The 16,766-nt window shown below is 34.6% G+C and overlaps 1 protein-coding gene across 2 annotated transcripts; it reads left to right on the top strand.

The window, feature by feature from the left end:
* The first annotated feature begins 362 nt into the window (after positions 1-362).
* Positions 363-3,682, top strand: LOC113693910 (exocyst complex component SEC15A-like). Of its 2 annotated transcripts, XM_072053323.1 has the most exons (3): positions 363-757; positions 1,171-1,500; positions 1,702-3,682. In XM_072053323.1, exons 2-3 carry the CDS (start codon positions 1,186-1,188, stop codon positions 3,556-3,558), a joined length of 2,172 nt encoding a protein of 723 aa, XP_071909424.1. In that variant the 5' UTR covers positions 363-757; positions 1,171-1,185; the 3' UTR covers positions 3,559-3,682. The 2 variants fall into 2 exon arrangements, with proteins under 2 accessions (XP_071909424.1, XP_027068485.1); XM_027212684.2 differs by having other exon boundaries at positions 365-757; positions 1,171-3,682.
* Positions 3,683-16,766: the final 13,084 nt, after the last annotated feature.

A 16,766-nucleotide genomic window follows, 5' to 3' on the forward strand; every position in this document is an offset into this window, starting at 1 on the left:
ACTATATTTGACCGACTTTTTTTGTCATCTAACAATATTCTAATCAATTAGCCCCTCTTTTATAACTAATCGAGGGGCATCTTCTTACTCATCCAAAGCAAACGGCTATTTCCATTGGCAATTTCAGCATGTTCAAATTTCTAACGGTGAATTTGCTTAGCTGGATTGACAGTAGGGTTAAACTGAGGAAAAATAAACGTTGAGGGATAAAGTGAGAAATATCCCATACCTAAAGGCGCTACAGTGCAATTAACCCCAAAAGTAAAGTTTTTTGCTTTCACAAATTGTCCTAGGGATAATTATGTATTTTCGTTTTTCAAATTGGGAATCTGTTGGATTTGTTAGATTCGAAAAAGTTTGTCCCGAAACACCTGCGTTTTTTGTGGGTTTCTTCACCTAGTAGTACAGCTTATCAACTCTTGATCGTTATTTAACAATTTGATAAGTGGGTTTTCATTTTTTTTTTTCCTAAGAATGTTTTCCCTTTTGCCGTCTGCTACTTTTACTATACTATTATTAGAAGTTAGAAGAACCCAAAAACACCCAGAACTAATGCATAAAAATTCTCGAGCCTATCGTGGATTTCATCAAAGCCCAAAATAGAGAAGCCAAACGGCACGGACCTTGACAGCATCCAAATTCAAACAAGGCAAAATCTTGGCAACCCTTTTTCTGTTGGGGGAAGAAAATTGCAATTCCAACAACATTTCTTCTCTTCAAAACATCACCAGAGTTGAACGGTTTCCTTAAGTGTTAGGTGAGTAATATTTTATTCTTAGTTTTGTTTGCGAACCATTTGGGTACTGTTTTTATTTCTTTAATCTGTGATGTGATTAGTACTTTTATATTTTTTGTGGCAAATTTCCTATTAACCAATGAAAACCAATGTCAGTAATACTCTGTTATTACCTGAAAAGATTTAGGATCTGTAAATAGTGTATAATGTAACCTTAAAAATTTGATCTTTTTGGGCATTTCTGCGAACTGGGCTTTGACCATTTTCATTTTTGAATCATAGAAGGAATGCCCATTTGAGATTAGCTGATTTTTCTCTTTAATTCTTGTGTGATTTAGTTTATGGATGTATGGTAGGATCAACAAAAAGGAATAGAGTGTGTTGCTTTGGTGTTGGTTTGCTAATTGGTTTTCTTGGTTTGGTGTATTTTTAAGTTGTTGACAAGGAATATGAGTGCTAAAACAAAGAGGAGGACTGTAACCGAGAATGGGGACATGGCAAACGAAGATAGTGTTCTTGCTACCATGATTGGTAATGGGGAGGATTTGGGTCCAATGGTTAGGCTTTCGTTTGAGACGGGGAAGCCTGAAGCCCTTTTGAATCAGCTAAAGCTTGCTGTGAAGAAGAAGGAAGTTGAAATCGAGGAGCTCTGCAAGCTTCATTATGAGGAGTTCATTAGCGCGGTGGATGAACTCCGTGGTGTATTAGTTGACGCTGAGGAGTTGAAAAGTGAGCTTGCTAGTGACAACTTCAGGTTACAAGAGGTTGGGAGTGCCCTACTTTTGAAAGTTGAAGAGCTTCTTGAATCTTATTCAATTAAGAAAAATGTTACTGAAGCTATTAAGATGTCTAAAATTTGCGTTCAAGTTTTGGAGCTTTGTGTAAAGTGTAATGAGCACATTTCTGAAGCTCGGTTTTACCCTGCTTTGAAAGCGGTTGATCTGATTGAGAAGAACTTTTTGCAGCATGTTCCTGTGAAGGCACTGAAAGCACTGATAGAGGAGAGGATTCCACTTATTAAATCCCATATTGAGAAGAAGGTGTGCACTCAAGTTAATGAATGGCTAGTTCTTATAAGGAGTAGCGCAAAGGATATTGGTCAAACTGCAATTGGACATGCTGCATCAGCGCGTCAGAGGGATGAAGATATGCTATCTCGTCAAAGGAAAGCTGAGGAACAGAGTTGTTTGGGACTGGGCGATTTTACCTATACCTTAGATGTTGAAGAAATCAATGAGGATTCTGTGTTGAAGTTTGATCTTACTCCTGTTTATCGGGCATATCACATTCACAATTGTCTCGGAATAGAAGAGCAGTTTCGTGAGTATTACTATAAAAACCGGTTATTACAGCTGAGTTCTGACCTGCAGATATCCTCAGCACAGCCGTTTCTTGAATCACATCAGACCTTTCTGGCTCAAATTGCAGGTTATTTTATCGTTGAGGATCGGGTATTGAGGACGGCAGGTGGCCTGCTGTTACCTAATCAGCTTGATACAATGTGGGAAACAGCTGTGTCTAAAGTGGCTTCTGTCTTAGAGGAACAATTTTCTCACATGGATATTGCAAGCCACCTTCTCTTAGTCAAGGATTATGTGACTCTTCTGGGTGCAACCCTTAGACAATATGGCTATGATGTTGGCCCCATCCTTGAGACCCTTAACAGTAGTCGCAGTAAGTACCATGAGCTTCTTTTAGCAGAGTGCAGGCAACAGATTACTGATGTTCTGATCAATGATACATATGACCAGATGGTAATGAAAAAGGAGTCAGACTACCAGACAAATGTTTTACTGTTCCATCTTCAGACCTCAGATATAATGCCCGCTTTTCCCTACATTGCTCCATTTTCTTCTATGGTACCTGAATGTTGTCGTATTGTCAGAACTTTTATCAAGGACTCTGTCAATTTCTTGTCTTATGGGTGCCAAATGAACTTCTTTGATTTTGTTAAAGAATACCTGGATAAGCTCTTGATTGATATTTTAAATGAGGTTATACTTAACACGATTCAGAGTGGCTCCACTGGTGTTTCTCAAGCAATGCAGATTGCTGCAAACATAGCTGTGCTGGAAAGAGCTTGTGATTATTTTCTTCAACATGCAGCCCAACAATGTGGGATTCCTGTCCGATCTGTTGAAAGGCCTCAAGGTAGTTTAACTGCCAAGATTGTTCTGAAAACTTCGAGAGATGCTGCTTATCTTGCTCTACTTAGTTTAATAAATGCCAAGTTAGATGAGTATATGGCACTCACGGAGAATGTGAACTGGACAGTGGAAGAAGCACCACAACAAGGCAGTGAGTACATGCATGAGGTGGTTATATACCTTGACACCGTGATGTCCACTGCTCAGCAAATTTTACCTCTAGATGCTTTGTACAAGATAGGGAGTGGTGCTCTGGAACATATTTCTAATTCTATTATGGCAGCCTTTCTTAGTGACAGTGTGAAGAGGTTCAACGTTAATGCAGTTATGGTCATCAATAATGATCTGAAGACGTTGGAATCTTTTGCAGATGAGAGGTTTCATAGTACTGGTTTATCTGAAATATACAAAGAAGGTAGTTTCCGAAGTTGCTTGGTAGAAGCCCGACAGTTAATAAATCTTCTCTTAAGCAGTCAGCCTGAGAGCTTCATGAACCCTGTCATAAGGGAGAAAAATTATAATGCTTTGGACTATAAAAAGGTTGCTATTATCTGCGACAAGTACAAGGATTCAGCTGATGGACTCTTTGGAAGCCTCTCAAATAGATCTTCGAAGCAGAGTGCTCGAAAAAAATCAATGGATGTGCTAAAGAAAAGACTTAGGGATTTTAATTAGTTAGTTTTAAACGTCTATAAATTGGTAGAGCAGAAATATCTGTCATCAATAGATTCTTTCATTATCGCTCCTGATTCGTCACACCCAAAAGATAATGGTGTACATTGATTTGACTTTTTGCAAATTTGTCTAATTATATTTTCTTATAATCTCTCTCCCTCCCTGTCTATGTGCGGTGCTAGTGTGTGCCTTATTATAACAAAGTGGTATAGGTGTCTATGCTACTGTTTAGGGTAGTCTCAAATTTTTCAGTGGATGAGAGCAGTTATGAAGCAAACCAAAGGATGACAATGGTTAGTATTGAACATATCCCTAGTGGTTCAAATAAATTTCTTGTTCTGACAATATTTTGTGATACTGGTCTCTTGTAAAAGCTAACAAGCTGGCATCTACTATATTTTGCAAGTAATTGAAATTTGCATGCTGCCCACAGGAGTTGCAAATGCTTGCTTTGTTCCATAACCTCTAGTTTGATATATATACTTCATTGTAGTTTTTGTTTTGCTCACATATGAAAATCTTTTGTTCTCTGTTAAGTTTTTTGTGTTTTTTTGTCTCCTCTTTGACTTCTTTTCTCTCCCCGGGGGTGCTTGATATGAGAAAATCTATAGGAAAAGAAAAACAAAAAAGAATTAGCATTGCTTCTTGAATATGTATTACAACCATTTGGTTTCCTGGGAGTCATTTAATGATAGAGGAAAAAAATCCATGATAAAAGATGGAAAAAATGAATTGAGTTATACTACATGTTACGGCAACTGGAACTAAATGGTTTTCTTTTCTTCTGTCTTTAAGAGATGCTAAAAATATTTATTCCAAATGTTGGTTGATTATCCTAGTGGTAATGATTACGATTACCATGATTTTCATCTGGCCATTATGGATGCAAATTCATTTTAACTTGTTATTCCTCCAAAAGATTGATCAATGCATGAGACCTTTTCAGAGAAACCATGAGTTTAGTTGTTGATACTCTCAGATGCAGACATGCATTAATTAACAGATGCATTGCCGTCAGCGTTGGAAACAAAGGAAGTTTTCTTCCATCTTTCATGTGGAGTCATCCACGTGATTGTTCATCCTTGCGTGCTCTTTCTGCAGGTGAGAATATATTTGTGCAACCTTCCGATTTAACATTCATCATACACAGTCTTAGCTTAAAAGATATTGAATTTCTATGCCTTCCTACAGAGTCTCTTCCTGTGGAGGATTAATGTTTTGGCAATAATTGCAGACTGAAGTTTGAAGGAACTATGGAAAAGAATGAGGTTTTGTTTTTGTTTCTTCAATAACTCATAATTGAAGTCTAAGTGCTCAATTTCGTAAAATGTATTGTGACATACTGGACCTGAATTGTCCAGTCGGTCTTTTAGTCTTTGATCAGATGAAGTCATAATGTGACATGAATTATTATTATGTATTGATTAGTTCAGGCAAATTGAAAGTCATACCATTAATTGAGTATCCAAGATGAGGCATTAAGGCTTAAGGACTAAGGAAGTGCTGTTGCTGCTCCTAATGCAAAGAAATACTATGTGATTACCTCTTTACTCTCTTTCAAATTAATCTCTGATTTTTCAGCATGACAGGTATGAATCTCACGTCTCTGTGGCGCATACTCGCTTCATACGGTTAGTCATCTGCTTATTCTTCACAATTTGTCTTGCTGCATATGAAGTTGAACAACCCTTGTGTTCTGGTTGTGTCGTTTTAGTGAAATTAAATTCACGCTTTGAAAGTACTCACAGAAGGCAAGAGGCATAATGCTGTCATTGTTCCTTTCTGTATCTCTTTTTTTTTTTTTTCTAGCCATTGATGGCTAAGACTGGCAAACAATTTTCACCCTGGTCAAGTTAATAGCCAAAACAGTAGAACCTGACACAATATCTTCCATGCCTATAGCTACCAATAAAGAAGGATGTGTTATGTGTGTTTTGTGTTAATGAGCGGGGGAAATCTCACTCTGTTCTTTAAGTTCCAAGAAGTCATTGGAATGCTTCATGAATAAGTTATGTGTCTTCCTTTTGGACTTGGCAAATCAAAAGCTTTGTTGTGGCCCCGCGGTTAAGTACCAGAAGAATTTCCTTGTTAGCAGGCGTCTTTGTACTGAGGAGTGAGAACTTCCAAATAAATGGAGAAAACAAGTATTTGTTAGATAGTCTTCTGAATACTGTCGTCCCTATGTCAATTGATGCATATATTGATGTAAGTACGCAAAATCACAGTCTGACTATCATCTACTTGAAATCATAATCACTATGTTTGAAGTACTTAATGTAAGTTCTGCTACTGATAATGGCTTGTTGTATAGCTAATTGGCAAATCTTTGATTACCACGTTGAATTTGTGCTTGAAATAATGAAACGTGAAAAGCAGAAACAAGTAGTTAGTGGTTGATTCAGCTGTGGCTATTTTTCTTTTTTCCTTTTTTTGTCTATTATTCAGCTCTGGCTATTTTCGTTTCTTTCCTTTCTCTTTTCTTTTTAGTTCCACCATTCTGAGTTTGGAAAATCATCGCTGGCTTGAATATTTTGGTAGGAATTGCTGGATTAATGTTTTACTAAACTCCTTAACTTTTTGAGAAACCAAACATATGAAATTAGCAACCTGATTGTTTGGATAGCATTTTTCTGAATTATGTTAAGTATTATACAATTCAGGTAGCATTTTTGTACACAATTCAGAAAGCATTTTTTCTGGTGACTTGGGCTTGGTGTAATGATCATATTAAATTAGCAACCCGAGAAACCAGACAAGTTGCTATCTACCAACAAAAAACAGAGGACATGGAGGAAGTAGTAGTAAAAAAGAATAGGCCTATAATGCGGAACTGATGAATGATCCGTCGCATTTATTTGTGTGGTGCCTTTTTTAATTGTAGGTGGAGAATGCCAGCATTTGTTGATATGCTCTTACTTCTGAACATTGCTTTACTTTCTCCTCAAATTTGCATGGCTGATTTTAGTTGCTTTAGTTGTAAATGTCTTTGCAGGCCTCTAATTGATTATTTAGTGTCATTGAATGTTATGCAATTAAGCAATTACCACCAGTGGACCAGGTTTGAATTACGGGTGGCTTTCTTGTGACTGGTGACAATGAGCCTTGTTTACTATATCTAACGCAATTATTGCTCTTTTGTGTTTAAGGAGGAACTATGAGGTCTTCTTCCATGTGTTTGTGTGGCAGGGTCATTTTAACCGTCTTGCTTCCACCATGGGCTGGCAATGAATACCAATAACATCACTTTGGTACGTAAGTTAAAAAGAAAAATCATTTTGGCTTTTTCAGGAACTAAGATATCGCATTCCGTAGTCATACTTACTTTGCTACAACTTGAGAGGTGGGTACGTAAGTTTCTTCTTCCCTGTGTCATTTGTTCTATTCCAACCTGTTAAGCCTAATACATGAGAATTGATGAATTATTTCCCCACGATCACAATTGTAGATTCCATTCCTCTCCTCTTATATATTTACTATCCTTAACGATATGCTAGGCAGAATAAATTGCCATCAGTTTCATGATATATAAATGCATGAAACAAGGATTCAAGTTTTACTGAACAAGAAAGAGTTGGGATTTATGTTTTAGACTCTTGAACTTCAGTTGAGAATAGAAATAACTAGAAACTATTATTGGATGACAAATACTTTTGTGTGCTGATCATCTTTCACCTAGCGTGTTTGCTTTTGAGAAACAAATTTGAGTCTTCTGCATGCATTTGTCTGTTTTACCTCTCCACTTTTCTAAATTCTTCGTTCTTAGAATTTCCTGGTGGTGCTAGACACGAAGGTTGAGAATTCGATTTTTTTATTTAAATGTAGCCTGATGATGGTGGGGGAGCATTTTGTGAGCGGGGATTTATTTGGGATTAAGGGACTCTTGCGAAAATATACTCATTTATGCTATGGGATTACTTGGTGGGACTAATATGGTTTGGCCCAAATTGGTGCCGCCCAATTCTGTGATGTAACATAAAGCCCCGCTTGCGGTACTTTGAACACATGGATATATTTCAGGTCCACCATTCATGTTTTTGCCCTTTTCGAAGGAGGTCCATCTGCTTTTCTGTATTTGAATCCCAATTAATCCTATCTACATTCCTGCAATGAGTCAGTCTCTGGACATATTCTCATGCTTCCTATCAAATCCAAGATTCATCCATAATATTTTTCTTGGGGGCAAGATTCCTCCGTAATGTGAGCAATGAGACTCCAACTCATCAGAGCCTTTAGCCTTGAAGTGTATGCACTGGTTTCTGTTATTTTATTTTTTTTTTTTGACGAAACGATAAGATTTTCCATTGACTAAAAGGAGTATACAGGTGCGAGCAAAGGCTCGAGAAACTTTACAATTAGTGCTCAATTGCACTGAGGAAAGAAACGTTCCTCATCCAAAATAAGTGCTCAAAATAAGTCCTCATTCAATTGCACTGTGAATTAGTGCTCAATTGCAGTGGTTTCTGTTATATTACAGCATTCTTTGCCTCTGTCATTTCTACTCTTCTCAGTAACATGTTTGAGCTATGAACTCTGCTGCTGTTTTATGTCTTTTGTCTACTGTTCAGGTAGCATCTAGACCACAGGAGTAACATGAATTTAAATTTATCTATCCTATTAATTTGTGTTTCTAATCAGAGTTACCCATCAGGGCTTTTTTAAGCTGATTATAGATGGGAACTCTGGAATCCTGTCTGTAGCCTTATCATATCTGTGTCATTAAACGTTTTGTGTTTAATATAAGAAATTCAGCTGAAATCGTTATGAGAAATATTTATCTGCATTTTAAAAGATGAATTATGAGAAATATTTATCTACAGATAATTACTGCTTCTTCAACAAGCACACCACAAATATAAATTAATCATCAAATTGAATCTCAGGAAACTTTATTTTACCATGGAGAGGTGTATTAGCTAAATGGTAATGCGAATTTTCTTGGCTGCTGAGTTCAATTAAAATTTCTCATTTTTTTGTGTTCCAAAATGTTCTTCCATGCAACATATAAGTTAATGAGATTCTTATGCCTATATCAAGAAATTCTGTCCTTCGGGAAATGCGAAAAACTAGTTGCTTGCGAGGACAACAATTTGTACTAAACTAGCAAAGAAGAAAAGTTTACATGTTTTTACGAATATGATTAAATAGTGGATGGTGCTTTTGCACCTAAGAATTACTAAGCGGTGGAAGAAATTCTCTGTGTGTTCTTTGGTCAATGATACTAGTAAACAAGTTTAACTTGTCTTTTTCTTGGGTTTAATTATAATAGCTCACTTAATGGTTTTGGGACCTACTAGATATTTCGAGTAAGATTGGGATATTCAAACATGAAACAATCAATAAGAGACAAAATAAATAAATTAATAAGAGTACAATTTCATTGTCTAAATGAGCACACTTGCTAGGAACAATTTGACCATATAATATTGAAGTTAGTCATCTCTCTTTTATATTGTTGCAATTGTGGCAATTCAAAGAAATAGATAAATAAAAGTACCGTAAATATAATATCACCCATCGACGAGAGTCTTTTTTCCTACTTGTTTACTTTTTTGAAACGTAGGTGAAATATAACGATAGTTATTCTTAAAAGTAGAACAGATCCTTTTTTTGGGTTTTTTTTTAAAAAAAAATTATCGTAACATTTTTATTGGTAAATATAACTTCAAGATAAATAAATGATTGAAACTTTTCAAGAATATATTATCAAAAAACAATGTGAAACAAAGGAAACCCTAGTGTATGAAAAGAATCATGAACTCGTTGTGGGCGTGTCCATATAGTAATTCCCAAGCCAATATCTAGCCAACACATAAACGCACGCATGAACACACAAATCCAAACCAAAAGCTTAGAAACCTGTCCACTTTTTCTCATGATTTTATCATCAAGACAACATTAACTGATTGTGTTATTTCTTGGGTTTTTTTTTTTTTTTGGCCCCATCTTCTGAAAACACATTCTACGTTCTCATACTATCAAGTTATTAATAATTATGGGACGAAAGGAACATGCTCAATAAAGTGGATAGAAAGGTCTGTCAACTAATAAAATACTGACCACTAAATGTGAAAGATCTCTCAGAATTGCTGGCCTGCCCTGTTCACATTTCAGCAAATGCTAGCCACTAGATGTGAAAGATCTCTCAGAATTGCTGGCCTGCTCAGTTCACATTTCAGCAAATTGTGATGTAGAAATCAAGAGATTCAGTTTTTTTTTTGACAAGGAAACTCGCAACCGCTATCCGAGAGTGCACGTTAGATAAATCCCGTTCTGTGCAATAGTCCACCAATCAAATGGAGGAGCAAGACGTATTAGGCAAATCCTGTGTAACGGACAGATGTTCTAATAAAGGTTTGAATTCGGATTGGTAAGAAGACATGACATTAACTCTACTATTTTGACCAAGTCAAGGGATATCAAGAGATTCAGTCTAACACAAAGTGTTCATGAAAACAACCGCACACCTTCATTGTCATCTGGCTGGAAAGTCTCGAAGAAAAACAAGAAGAATTGGTTCAGTGGGGACTTTAGTCCAAATATTCTTTAATTGTGAGACTCACGGGCTATCACAATTGAAGTGGCGGTGTCATCTTTTCCAGCACATGCATCCATGGGCAGAACAGATATGGAGGTTTTGTTCTTTTTTGTTAGGTTATCAATTATTTGGTTCAGTTTTACGTAAGCAAAGATGTCATCTGAGTACCTTAATTTCTTCCTCAATCTATTATTGTGTGAGGAAAAGAGAGCGACTACTTCTCTAGAAGGAACAGATATAGCTGTTTTATGCATTAAGAAGAAGAAAAAGAAAAACGTCTTTGAAGATGAAAAGTAATTTTTCTGTCAAAAAATAATTGCTTCCATATAAAATTTAACGCCAAATATTGTTTTGAGTTGCTCAAATTTTTTTTTTTTTTGGACAAACCCGTATATTGGGGATGAAGGCCAGACTATGTTTTGTTAAAGTCTTGAATAGATAAAAGTTGAATTAGGAGTTGCATACTTGCATGCAAGTTTTGAACTTTCTTTCGGTTGGTTCTACTTTTGGTCTATATACAAATTTCAAAGCTGAAAGAGTTGCTTTAATAAGTAGCACCAAGGTATATTTTAAGGAAACTCGAGTGCCAAATACAGCATTTGCTGAATATCTCTAATTTTAATTGTAATACTACACATTCAACTTTCTAGTACAATTTTACACAATTCTACTCATTTTATCAACTTTCTAGTACAATTTTACACAATTCTACTCATTTTATCAACTTTCTAGTACAATTTTACACAATTCTACTCATTCAGGCTTGTATTATATGAATAAAAAGTAATAATTCGTAACAGGTCAATTTTTTTGTATGCACTCACATTTATTGTATCTTGTATTTAAATAGTTTCATGATTTAATGTAGTTTTTCAAATAAACACTATCTAACCAATGGCCATTGGATTCTTTCATCCGCACCTTATATGAAATTTTAAACAATATTGTCCTTTTGAATTTCGCCAATAGTTTTGTTTTGGACAGGAGATTATCTGAAATATTATTTGGAATAATTACTGTATTATTTTTTGTGATGTGATGTATGTGAGATAAAAAGGTGATTGAGAAGATAAAAAGGTGCGTTGAAAATTGTGTTTGTGATGCAAACAAATAATTTTTGACCAAATAATGGCTATCCAAACAAACTTGACGCTTTGATAGAATGGAAATGTTTTTGTTTGAGTTCTAGAAAATAGAAAACAGACTAAACGGACCATAGTCGAGGTATACACGTAATGCATAGGTTAAATTCGGAGGATCCATCAGAAAAATGCAATGAAGGGAACCCTGCCAAGCTGCCACTTCAGTGTTCATAAATTTGCTCATTCATCTCAATTATTTGCTGCAAGAATTGAATTTTTTTTTGGGATTTTGTCTTTTTATTGTTGTCCTACCAGTTTTTGAGTGAATTCATTTCCAAGGGTCAATTGAACATTGCTAAAATCTAACTTTGTAGCTTGTCAAGTCAGCACAGAAGAAAGTGATTTCCTCTAGGGAGAACAAGAATCCGTAGGCCAAAGGTAAACAATCCAGGCACATGTAAACAAAGGATCTTAATCTAAGCTAACACAATTAACCAAATCAACCAATAGAAAAATCCTAATTGTAGAGCCTTGTCTTTAACTATCATCTGATTTCTAGTTTAGTCCCTAAATTCTAGATTGGAACAATTTAGTCCCTAAATTATACTTTGATTCCCATGTTGATCTCTAAACTCCAAATCAGGACAATTTAATCACCTAACGACCACGATTCTCAATTTGGTCCCTAAACTTATTTGTTCCCTCTAATCTTAGGATTTTCTTTTGGGTTATCGTTTAATCTTTGTTACTGCTCACTTGACTCGTGTTTCGTTAGTTTTGGGAATTCCATTAAATAATTGTCTTTAGTTGGGATGATATATGTAATTTAGAGACTAAAGTGTCCCGATTTCTAGTCGAGAGACTAAAGCGAAAATTGAGGTATAATTGAAGGATGCAAAACAGAATTAACGCAATCTTTTAGCTCGGAGTTGAATGATTACAATGATCCGACATTGCTGTTGTATTGCACGTGATACATCTGTTCTTGGTAGAAGCTTTTCTTAAACAATGGATTATTTAATTAATTGTCTGCTTAATTAGCTCATACCATTCAGTATCAGGAAAACAACAAAGATAGGGGATTCAAATTAAAGGGGGAAACAAAAAAGATGATAACACAATTAATGGTACAAATGTCCATAACAATGACTAATATGGTAATCAATAGACAGCTTAGGCAAAAACAAACAAATTAAGGACCGCAAGAGAGAAGAAAAGGGAAAACAAGGCCATTGGAGTTAGTAAAAGATTTGAATGATCCAATATACGTTCTTACTACACTTGGAATAGGTTCTCACTTTTTGTTCCCAATGTTTGGAAATTGGACTATTTTGTCACTAAAGTTTCACTGAAATATATGTAGTACCCATAGTTTTAATTTTGACCAATTAGTACAATTGATGCCATTGTCCTACACCACATCCATTAATAAAACAAGAAAAAGTACGGAATATTGCTAATTTAATTCCCTCAATTTTTTATCTAAAGTATCTTTATTTTGTGATATTTTATTTTATCCTATTTAGTCCTTTCACCTTTTTTTTTTCTAATGCTAAAATAGTCCTTTATTCACTAACTCCACCAGTGAACTTTTTCCAACTCGAAATCCAGCCTCGTGAAAGGGTGTGATAAAAACTAATAAATGATTCTCTTTCCAAAAAAAAAAAAAAAAACTTTATTTTCTTCTTATTTGTTTTTTTTATATGCTATATAGTTTCTTTCTTTTTTTTTTTTTTTTTACTTTCTTCAACTATTTTTTCTACTTTCTTTTGAAACTACATAATTAACGAGTTTAACACACTAACAATGTTATATTATTAAAATGATAAAGTATATTATTTCAAATTTAAACTTTGATGCAAGAAGCTTAAATCTTCCCCTATAGTTTTATTCTGGATGAAAATTACATATTTACCCTTGCATGTGGATGGGGTTGGGTACCTGCGTTCCGACCTGCTCTCATACTCTATTCAACAACGTGTACGGTTATGATCAAAGCTTCCTTTGGAAAAATAATAATTCTCAATTATTTTTTTAATATCTCTTCCTTTTCTTTTTTTTTTTTTTTAAACTTTCTTGAACTATTTCTCATAAATGAAGAAATCATATAAAAAATAAAATGCAAAAGTAGTTGATGAAAGTACCAAAGCAAATTACGTAAAAAACAAAAAGATGAGAAGAAAGTAGAATTTATTTTTTTTTTTGAAAGAGAATAGTTGAAGTTTTATTTATACCCTTTAACACCATAGGTTTGGAGGAAAAAGTTTCCGGCCGAGGAGGAACAATTTTGTTACTAGAAATAAAGTGAAAGGACTAAATTGTAAATCTGGAACTAAAGCTACTTTAGATCAAAAAGCGCAAGGACTAATAGAGCTATTTGCACCACTTTTTCTTGTTTTAGTAACATAAGTGTTGGTAGATAAGGTCCAAGTGGAAGGAAATAGCGTCAATTGTCTCAAACTTCTTCAAAAAGAGATATTGTAGGTACTAAATGTGTTTCCAGTGAAACTATAGATATGAAAATGGCCTAAACCCCAAATATTGGGGGACAAAAAATGTCATTTTCCTAACACATAATTTATTAGAAATTTGTAGCACAAATTTAAAGCATGTTTTTTTTTAACCTTGTTTTTGTTACAAGTGTGAGGAAGCGAAGGAATAAAGTAAAGTAATTTAGTTTTTCCTTTATGTGTGTTTGTTTTGTAGGAGTCACAAAATTATTTGGCACTTTTCCTCAGTTTCCTTTATTTTCTGTCCTACAAAATTTAAAAGATTTTAAAGGAAAATGTTACTAGCCAATAAAATTCTCCAATACTGCCACTAACCATCTATTGTCTCTTGTTTCCTTGTCAAACAAACATGAACAGGAAGATATATTTTCTTTCTTTTACCTCACTTTCTCAGGTAGTAATCCATCTAGTCAAAATAGAGTCCATGCTTCGAAAATTTAAAAGCTAGTATTTTCAAAAACACTACAATCAGTGGAGACGTAGAAAATAAAGATCGAAGATGCAAAATTGGTACATTCATAAAACAATTGAGAGGCCACATTAAAATTCTCTTAAGTATCTTTATGAAATTATTCAACCATAATTAAAGAAATTCTTTACAAAAAGTAAGGAAGGAAGTAACTAAACATCTTGGCAGATATACCCCAACTTAGAACTCAAAATTAAAATAAATAAACTGGTCTATTTTCCCTTTACAATTTTGGTCTTTTCTAGCTTCAAAAAGCCAACAGAAACTGAGGAAACTAATTGTTGAGAATATCACATAACAAATTGCTCTACACCACAACCTAAAACAAGGTTTAAAAAGCTGAGAAGAATTACATGAAATTTTGTCATTGAACATCAGATGCCACATAAAATATCATGTGGTCATCCAAACTACGTCCAAATTTGCTCCATTGCCATGTCCTAGAGCTATAGATATTGGTATCTTTGTCTACGGCTAGTAATAATGGTCTCCATCACAATTGATTGTGGAGTATTCAAGTCGCATTCATCAACTACAAGGGCCTTTACACTTGGAGAAGGGAGGCAGGGCAAGAGAGTTAGGATATGATGGGGATAGTAGATGCATGCTAAGGATATTTGGTTTCACATTTCAATTTACTTTTTCCAATTGTGCATGCTCTTAATAAAGTGAAAATGATTGTACTTATTTGTCCAAAAATTATTTACTTACATCACAAGCACATCGTCCAATATAAAATTTTAATTTTTCAATCACTTTTTTATCTTATATATATTACATTAACAGAAGTACTATAATAATCATTTCAAATAGTCTAATATCCAAATAGTAGAAAATCCAACACAACGTGATGGAGTACTATAGGGAAAGGAATTTATAAAACGTTGAGATATATTTTGAACCATTTACTACTTATGACTTATGACCATTAACCGTTTGAAATGCATCATTAGGTTTTGCAACGTCTTGTTTAATTTGAAACAAAGAATTGCAATTTTCATATGGACCATCACATGTGAATACATATGCGCGCACGTACAGTTTAAAGCTGCCATGCAAAAGTGTGTGTTAAAACAGATGCAGCAGAATGGAAGAATAAACAAGAACAAGCAAGAATAAATTTGGGGGAAATCAGATTTTTATTAGGGTTCGAAATGTATCAGATATTTTTTTGCAGAATAGATATAAGGTATATATATACAACCAAATAATCAAAACGGACTAGACCATTAGGCCCAACCCGAACAGCTCAGTGGAGGTCGAAGATCTGATTCAAGGCATTTCAACAGTGTGATTCCAACAGCAAAATAATGGAGTTTACACTACAAGAAGTTAAATCTGGCTATCACAATTGTCACCAATAGCGTCAAGAACCTCGAGACAACCACTGAGCCGGCCACCAAAAAGGGACTAAGTCCCTCTTTGAGCTGTAGGCCGGGGTTCGAACTTCACTTACAGTGAAAAAATTTTTAAAAAGATGTTAGAACATCCTTTTGATCTAGTAAAATTTGTATATTAGTTAGACTTTTACATAGTCTCTTTAGGCTCTTTTCCTCGTAAAATAGAATAAATTAAATTATACAAATGCTATCGTTATCCCGAAAAAAAAAAAAGGTTAAGAACCTCGAGAGTCTAGAATCTTAAGATGAAAAATCAAGGTGCGTGCACAGTAAGCATATCACCAGCAGAATGATCTGACCGCACTTAGGTTGTTTTATACGGCTCCTTTGGCTTTGGCTTTGGATGGTCTCTAGGATATTCAAGTAAGATCTCAAACAAATGGAGGACTAGCCATAGTAATTCAAGAAGTATGAGATTCACAAAAAAAAATTCTATTCCAGTTCTCTCATTTGTTGGGATAGCCATTTTGGAGAAATAAAGTTGATTTGGGAAAGTGAGAGACTACCATTTTAAGAGAGCTAGAGGGCTAGAGAGAGGCAATTCCACAATTTTTATTGGTCACGGGAAATTTTCTATTTTTATCTCTTATAGATTTGAGAGTAATGTAAATCTATGCTTAGAGACGCAAGGGTTTCTTATTCTCGTTCAAAAATTTTCAGAAAAATATGGCTACCAAGAAAGATAAAATTGAAGGAACAACAACTTGTGTGTTTACCACTTAATGCCACTTGATGAGCCAAAAAACTTTTTAGATAGACTCAGCATGTCAGAAAGATTGATTTAAAAGTTTGTGCCATATAGACTGGAATCATAGATTTTAAAAATTTACAAATACTTTTTATAGGAACCAACTCATGATGATATGATTCAACATGAATGTTAGCCGGTTTAGGTCTCACCGTCTCAGTAGCAACCTGTACGATGTAAATTAAGCCAACCTATTTCTGCTACAAATGATTTAATAAAGTACACTTTTGACTTGGTTATTCTGATTTCTTTGATTCCACTTCATCTTAATGATTCAGATCTTGAGGACTTTATTCACGAAAGGAAAAGAAAAAAGAATGACATGGAAAATGAATCCCTATTCTAACGGTGGATTAATCATTGAATTTGGTCACAGATAAAGAAAGTACTAGTGTTCATCCAATATATAATTAGCAAATATAGCAGTACTAAATTCCTTTGTTTTGAAAAAAAAAAAGGAGAGA

The sequence above is a fragment of the Coffea arabica genome, chromosome 6c, assembly GCF_036785885.1.
Source record: "Coffea arabica cultivar ET-39 chromosome 6c, Coffea Arabica ET-39 HiFi, whole genome shotgun sequence".
Lineage (NCBI taxonomy): Eukaryota > Viridiplantae > Streptophyta > Magnoliopsida > Gentianales > Rubiaceae > Coffea > Coffea arabica.